This window comes from Papaver somniferum, chromosome 9 (genome assembly GCF_003573695.1).
Source record: "Papaver somniferum cultivar HN1 chromosome 9, ASM357369v1, whole genome shotgun sequence".
Classification (NCBI taxonomy): domain Eukaryota; kingdom Viridiplantae; phylum Streptophyta; class Magnoliopsida; order Ranunculales; family Papaveraceae; genus Papaver; species Papaver somniferum.
The window spans coordinates 129,428,610-129,437,066 of record NC_039366.1 but is presented as its reverse complement, the minus strand read 5'-3'; the positions used below and the strand labels follow the sequence as shown (position 1 = coordinate 129,437,066).

At 36.1% G+C, this 8,457-nt stretch overlaps 1 protein-coding gene across 1 annotated transcript; it reads right to left on the bottom strand.

The window, feature by feature from the left end:
- Nucleotides 1–1,836: 1,836 nt before the first annotated feature.
- Nucleotides 1,837–5,435, bottom strand: LOC113308824 (transcription factor MYB1-like). The gene is made up of 2 exons (XM_026557280.1): nucleotides 5,024–5,435; nucleotides 1,837–3,346 (listed from the first exon to the last, which is right to left on the bottom strand). The coding sequence occupies exons 1-2, from the start codon at nucleotides 5,346–5,348 to the stop codon at nucleotides 2,454–2,456; spliced, it is 1,218 nt and encodes a 405-aa protein (XP_026413065.1). The 5' UTR covers nucleotides 5,349–5,435; the 3' UTR covers nucleotides 1,837–2,453.
- Between the last annotated feature and the right edge of the window lie 3,022 nt (nucleotides 5,436–8,457).

The following is an 8,457-nucleotide window of genomic DNA, read 5'->3' as shown; positions in this document are numbered from 1 at the left end:
TTTATAAACACAACGTATCATATGGGTTTAGGCTGTTCTTCTTGTTGCTTCCTAAACCTAATATTATTACTTTATTAGTACTAATAATATAATTACTTTAGTTTATAATGAACAATTAATCAAGATTGTACTTTAATTAGGAGAGTTAAGTATGCCGTATCAAAAACATAATACTAGTGGGCTGTGGGCTCTTTATAGTGGTGGACAATGCATCTTTGTCTTTGAAACAAATCATAGCTCATGAAAATTATACACAAAATTGGTTAAAAAGACCAAAATCAACAATTTCTAGGTGAAATGGACAGTTAGATTTTGATACTGTTTAAATGGACAAAAATGTAAAAATAGGCAGGATGTAACCAGTTTCATCGTGCCCATTTTCAAATATTTGTTCTTATTTTTAATTTACACAGGATGTATCCAGTTTCATCCTTACTATTTTTTAAATTTAAGATAGGATGAAACCAATTTCATCCTTACTAACTCTTTTTGGCCATTTCACCCAAACTACTTTTTACTCGTCCATTTGAACCATGATTTAAAAATATTTTGACAAATGATCCATTTTCCGAAAATTATATTAGTTTATTATTTTTTAATCACTTCATCATACATAATTTAATTCATTTAACATAAGTGGAACTGATACATTTTTTTATGATAAAATCAGATCACCGATATCATCACCTAACGTTTTTACCAGTATACTACAATGACATCCCCAACTAAACCCAAAATTATAACATTTAAAAAAATAAAAACAACAAAAATTTTAACATGTCACTGTAATAGATACCGATATTTTGACATATCTCGTAAATATAATTGATGTTAAGAAACCTATGGATAAAAATAAAAATAAGTTGCAACAAACTTTCCCTCCACGAATGTTCGCTTCAAACCACCACCTCCTTTCGCGTTTGTTTTATTATGTATTTTTCAACAAAGTGTGTAAGTTTGGTGTTTCTTCATTTGCTATGATTAGAAACAAGTTTGGACTTTTAATTCTTTGATAAGCACAGACTTTAATACAGCGTTTCCTTTTTTAAAAGTGAATTTAATCCAAGGCATGTGAGGTTATCGCAATTTATAGCACACAACAATGAAATGAGGAAAAAACAAAGAACAAGTTCAATATTTTCAACAACTACCACTTTCTTGATACTAAAACTGATACATAGGTTGTAGTTCTCATTGCATAGTATGACACTAACATGTATCAGCATGAGCTGAAAAAGTCATTACAAAAATAACTTTAGGATTTAGCAAAAATGATGAAGTCACGCATGCACTAGTTATTTGCTCATTTCTTTTGAAACTGCAGGAGACAAGATATTATTACTTCGATACAGAATCAGACTTTCAACATTTCAGTTCACAACAATACTGTTTGTGAAGTAAAGTTCTTGTGTGAATACTGCAACAATTTTTAACGGTCAATAAGGTGAATGGCAGTGTACGAATGCGAGGAGCTTTCATCAGCTTCTTCTATAATGGAGGATGGATTGCCTGTGTAGTTCATGGGGATCTGCTGAGTAGTTTCATTGCACGACATTATTACTTAGATGAGGACGTACGGACAGGGTCCCCCACAACTCGTAGTAGTAGTTGGACCCGTGACTGTAGGAGGCGTGCGTCTTTAGCCAAGAATCCTTGATTGCCATCGCATGAATATTTCTTTTCTGAATCTGTCTCTGTTTTGTGCTGCCTGTAAAAACTATACTCTTTTGAGAATTCAGATGTGATTTCTTTTTGTTATAGTAGTCTCTGTTTCTGCTTTTGCTTTTTGTTTTTTCTTTTTCGAAGGGGGCGTTTTTTTAACTTTTTAAATGATCCAATTCTATGTACAAGGTCCTGGTTATGGTAATCTCACTGAGAGACACTAGGTCATTTTTATCAAAACACCAACACTAGACTATGCGCATACTTGGTAACTAATAAGAGTTGAAGTTAGGCGCGACACAACCAAACGTATTGAAAATATTAAGACTGCGATAACCGAAAGAGAGTGAAACGATTCCGGTAACCAAAGGCAAATTAAGGAGAGATCCTAGTCATACGCCATAGGCTGAGGGTGTGTGAGTCCCAACATTCCAATGGATCTCCCTTACTTCTATTCGGTACGTCTTCAAAAGGCAATGTATAATAGCATTTTCAACCATGAAAGCTGGACCAAACGTATATATTCACAAACATTTTCTGATTGCTTTACTTCTTAAACCCGTTTCGACTTTCAAAATAGAAACTGCTTCTCTGTATTCCCCCCCCCCCCTGCTTAATTCGAAGCAGCTTGGTTTTAACTACAGCAAGGATATGAAATGAAGCCGTTACCTGAACGATTGCGTTGCAAAAGTACAGTTATTTAAGAGTCTCTCTTATATTTCCCAGGCATGTATAACTGGGTTTAAAAACTGCAGCAGGAACAACAGGCAGTTGAAATCTTGTGCATCTTTCTAACTTTTTGCTGGTAATGCAAATTGTTGCATAGACATTTGGGTAGATAGCGCGTCACTCATCATGCCCGTCAATTTGTTCCTTCCCTCTTCAAATCGTGGATGATCATTCCTCCTAGTCTTTACGAGGGTTCCCGCTTGGATCGGAATTTCTCGTGAAGCAGACTCATTATCCAATATCTGTCCCACGCCACTCTTGATCCATGCCATATTACTTATATCCGTGGCTAACAACGCAAGGTCATGAGCTGAGAAGGATGGTGGCTCAACAAACTCAACAAACTCGGGCCCCAACAGAGAGTTTTGACTTTCCACTCGAGCACCACCATTGCAACAGCTATAACCACACTGGCAGGGAACCAAGGGATCACCACGAACACGTTCTAGCAATTGGCAGATCCCAACATCCGGTTTTGGCCCTTGGATCAATGGCCCAGGTCGTGGGACTACCCTCGAGCACATGGAATCAGTTGTGGAGCTACGTAAAGGATTATAAGCAGAGAATGCACTAACACGTCCCACTGGTCGGAAGAGGGTAGGCGTTTCTTTTGGTTTCATCTGATCCACTACAGTCCTTTCTGGAAACTCATTGGGTGTGTTTTCAATGGAGTTGACGACTATATCCTTTCCTTCCAAGGACTTAGAAGTGTTTACGTCCCCACAGGATAGAGTTTCTTCAGAGGATGCTTTGGTCTTGTCCTGGCTGGCATCTTCCATCGTTCCCGAAGTCAGTGTGCCCCTATACTGACCTAACTCGATGCACCTTCGCCTAAGAGTTGAATTCCAGTGGTTTTTTATAGCGTTGTCTGTTCTCCCTTGTAAAATCCTTGCAATGGCTGCCCATCTATTTCCATGGACTGCGTGGGCCTTAATTATAAGCATATCCTCTTCCTCTGCAGCATAATTTTGTTTCGTCAGTTTACTCTATAAAAGAGAGAAAAATAAGGAAGTAACTAACAAATGCACAAGAACATAGCAATTACAGACAAAGAAATCCAAAATAAACACGTATTCATTCATAAAAATTTATCATGCACACAATATCACCCCTCAAGATGAATGCACCTAGTCTTAAAAACACCTATGCTATATTGAAGATCATGAATAAACCTAATGAGTTTATCTGATAACTAACACATACTCATCCCCGTCAAACTTCGCCACAAATCATCACAAGATGAATCTTTGAATTTAAACCCTAAGTTAGTTTAAGTTTAAAGTTAGAACTTAATAACCAAGTTCTTTATACCATAAATATTTAATCATCCGGATACTATTCAGCTTTCATGACCCGAAAATGATGTACAGCAATGTTCATGTAGCTCAATTAGACAATTTACACTACATGGTGCTTCAATCCAAAAATTTTCCATTAAGCAACATAAGAATGCGGCCACAAGAATTTGAACTAGACACCCATTGCAATCTATTCATTTCATATTCGGATATATCCATTCTTACGTTCTTTTGCTTTCTCTCATGTATTCACACACTAATCATCAGGCACAATAACCTAATCAAACTCATAAGTCATGATGTACAAATACCTTAGCTGGATCTTCGAATAGCAATATCGCTAGTTAGTCAGAAGATTTACAAACTTCTCAATATCACAATTAACGAAAGGACAAAGTGATCAATGGCCTTAAAAGTTAGAAGGAAAAACAACATATTTAATATTTGTGACAAAGTAATCTGTATCTTCACCTCTAATCATCTCAGAAGTATGTTTTGATGTTGTTCAAATATGTGACATGATATAGGTTAAAATCCCCGACGAGAGTGACACGACATTTTCTCCCAAGCCACTAGCAGTTGTTTGTGAAACGAGATGAAGATGTAACTCTACGAAGAATATCGGTTTAACTAGTTAGGTTCAACACCTACCTTAATGCTACAATAAATATGGAGAAAAGCCAAACAACAAAGATAGATGCTTGCATAGAAATAATGGTGACATATACAGGTGCACGGATTAATTAAAGATGGGTAACTGTCCTCATTCGATAGAGTAAAGATGCACAAACTACAAAGATGTTAAATATGGATGCACACAATTATAACAGGATTTTGAACACTTAATGCTTTGTACACAGTGAACATAGTCGCAAGAGCCAAGAGACAATGTTCATTTCCATACTAGCAACGGAACAAAACAACCATTACAAACATCGTCCTCAGTTTTCCATCAAGAAAGAAAAAACACCAAAATCTATAAACACAGCCGAAGCTGATTGAACGTTCACATCCACAATTCAAACAACAGAACAAACAAATTGTGAACATCGACTACAACTGAGACAGCAAATTCAATCAATCCAACATTGCCAATAAATGTTTACAAAACCCTAAGTACTTATCAGGAACTGATCATTTTTTCTGCAGACAACAAATAGGCAACAACAAGAAGAACTAAAGCCCTACCATTTCAATGAACAAATTAACCAAAACCCTCAATCCAAAACCCTAACCAGAAAAATCCGATAAACCCCAAATCACAAGAAATAACATCAAGTTTTCGAATAAAAATGAGATCTTTATTGCGTCTAGCAATGGAGTTTTTAGATTACCAGTGAAGGGTTTGCGTTTAAGAATAGGATCAAGCTGATTACACCAACGAAGACGACAAGATTTACCAGACCTTCCAGGGATTCCTCTTGCAATTAAGCTCCAATTTCTTGCCCCAAATTTACTAACTAGTCTACTCAAAATCGCGTCTTCATCAGGTGACCATGGTCCTTTAACTTTATCATCTCTAATTCCTCCTCCTAAATTAACAAGTCCACTCCCAACACCCACAACACCAGCAGAACCGCCATCATTTGAGACTAAATTTTCTTTATCGCCACCAGTAACACCGCCATTGACAGCGGCGATTTCTTCATTTTGGTTCATCTCTTTTCTTTCCTGCGGAGAGTCTTTCTTTTTTTCTTCTTCTGCCAACCGAAACTACCAGTTAACTGCTAATTGTTTTTGACGACACCTAAGCCAAATTGAAAGAAATGACTTTGACGTCCCTCTGATTTCAAGTTTTTAAACTGACTTATGTGGGCCTTCTGTTTAAATGACCGAAATATCCTTCTTCATTAAGACTAGCTCTCTGGTTTCATCCGAACCTAATCAAGGGTATAAGTGGAACTTAAAAGTACTTACCGTGAAACAGTAAGCTTTCTTATTTTTTACCTAAGGGGACGTCCCCTTTAAGATCAAAAATTACTTGATTGAGAAAAATAAAATTCCCATTAGGGTTGGAACTGGGAAGTTGTAGTTGGAAGTTGGAACTCTAGTTGAACATTCTTTTTGAAGTAGACAGAGAGTAAACAACAACAAACTGGTACGGTATACAAAGCTTCTCTTTCATTATGTAAAAGATTGTGACATTGTGATTTTTACAAACACACGTGGAGTTCTCACAGTTTACTCCCAAGACAACGAAGGATGACTCCTTCGTATTTTTATTCTCACACTATCTTACTTTTTGAACCTTTTGTTTTTGAATAAAAGCTAAATAATATAACATTTGAAGTTATAATTTTTTGGGGATATGTTTTTCTTACAAAGCTATCGGAAATGAATGCATTCTGAAATATTAAATTTAAACCTCACAATTTACCGGTCTTAATTTCAATGGTTAAAAATCCATTGGCTCATTTTGAAAGTAGTAGATGATGTGTTATACGCCTCACAAATCAAATCCATTATTGTTTTTTTTTTATTCACAAAAATAACGTTCAAAATGTGAGGTAGTATGAAAATAAAAGTGTGAGGAGATGCTTCCTCAAAAAAAAAACAATATCTGTTATGCGTTGAGTAAAGAAGGCTAGGCTCAACTGAAATTTGATATTTTCTTTTTAATTTTTCCTTTACTTTCATTTTTCACTAACAGAGTACATAATTATATGGGTAAACATGATTAATGAAAACCGGATATTGATTTCCAAAGTTCCCCACAATAGTGCAGAAAATGGGGCATAAACATTTGAGTTTATTTATCCGTTTGTTTTGTTTCCACTTTACTCCCTTATATAACAATTAACCGGTATCTTTTCTTAGAGAAAATGAAACCGATTTTATCATGTTTTATATTTGGTTGATTTGGGTTTCACCCATGTTTAAACTACAAGATGAAACCAGTTTCATCCTGTTTTACATTTGGTTGAGTTGGGTTTCACCCATGTTTAAACTACAATGAAGTTATGGAGTTTCATCATGTATTAGATATTCCTTGAGAGAGACATTGTTAGTGATCAACTCTCTCTACTATGTGGCGGTGCAACACCAAATTAAATGTGTCAACTGAAATGGGAAACTATAGCTAGTACTAGTGGAGACAGAAATATACAAACAATAACTCTAGAATACAAAGTATATAGAATGACGGGGAGCACAAATTACCGTATATACATTTAACAAGGCATGTAGGAAATGAATTTACTTGGTCCAATAAGCGTAGTGGACAGGACTTTGTAGAAGCTAGACTAGACCGTGTGTTGTCAAACCCTGAGTGGTTCGACTTATTCTCTCGTGCTTAGTCTATCACCTACCACCATTAGGGTCTGATCATAGCCCTATTCTTGTAAGGACCTTCCCATGATGGAAAGATGGAGCCAAATCCTTCAAGTTTTTTGGAATCTACTTGCATGACCCGTCTTGTTTTAAAGTCATTGAAGAAGCCTGGACGCTAGAAATAGATGGTTCGCAAGCTTTTAAGTTCGTCTCTAGGCTCAAGAAAGTTAAAAAATACATTAAAATCTGGAACAGGGTGTATTTTGGCAATATCCAAAATAATATAAAAAACATAAATCATGCTCTAGATTATTCCAAAAATACCTTAAAGCTACCAGACACTAACCCTAGGGTCAAACTTATCCAAGAAGACTTAGAACGGTGGTACAATTTTGAGGAGGATTTCTGGAAAATTAAGACTACTGACAACAATTTGAGACTAGGAGATAGAAATACGGGTTATTTCCACTCTTCGGCTAAATATAGAGCAAAAAAGCTAAGAATAGAAGCAGTTAAGAAGGAAAATGGAGAGTAGGGCCATAACCATAAGGAAATTGAAGAAACATTTTTTAACCATTTTAGTAAGATGGCATCCAGACAAATCCCCGGGACCAGATGGTTTTTCGACTGGATTTTACCAAAAGAACTGGTATCTTATTAAAGAGGACGTTACAAAGTTGATTCAAAATTTCTTCCAATCCAAACATCTGCTTAAAGAGATAAATGCTACTTTCATCACCCTAATACCCAAAAAGGAGAACCGAAAAACACCAGCGGATTTTCGCCCAATTTCTCTATGCAATACTATTTACAAGGTTATTTCCAAATTTCATGAAAACAGAATAAAGCCGTTTCTTGATAAATTCATCTCCCCTTATCAATCGGTTTTTGTCCCTGGTAGGCAAATTACGGATAATATTGTAATAACACATGAAGTTATCCATACAATGAGAACAAAAAACACCAAAAAGGGATACATGGGCCAAAAAATAGATATGTCTAAGGCCTTCGATAGGGTGGAAATTGGAATGGACTTTTTTGGAATATGTCCTAAAAAACTGGGATTTTGTGTGGAATGGACAAGCTTAATAATGCAATGCATTAATACTACTTCTAGTGCGGTTCTAATCAATGGATCTCTTTCATGATTTTTCAAGCCCAGCAGAGGAATTCGTCAAGGCGACCCTTTATCCTCTTATCTCTTCATTATCTGTGTGGAAAGCCTCTCAAGAGTGCTTATCAAAGCTGAGAAAAAGAAATGGATTAATGGGGTAAATTTCTCTAAGAACTCCTTTACCATATCCCACCTTTTATTCGCGGACGACTGTCTTATTTTCACTAGGGCTACTAAAAAAGATAGTAGGAGGCTATTAAAGATCCTTGAAGCTTTTAGTGTTGGCTCCTGTCAACTAATAAACTATGAAAAGCCAGGAATTTTCTTTAGCAAATCGGTCCCCAACAACAAGGCAAGAGATATCATAGGAATTCTCAAGGTCGG

Excerpts from the sequence above, each read along its gene's own strand:
- LOC113308824 (XM_026557280.1), bottom strand. The coding sequence starts at position 5,348 with ATGAACCAAAATGAAGAAATCGCCGCTGTCAATGGCGGTGTTACTGGT. Across the intron at positions 3,347-5,023 it reads TAAACGCAAACCCTTCACTG|AGGAAGAGGATATGCTTATA; the intron begins GTAATCTAAAAA and ends ATTATGCTGCAG.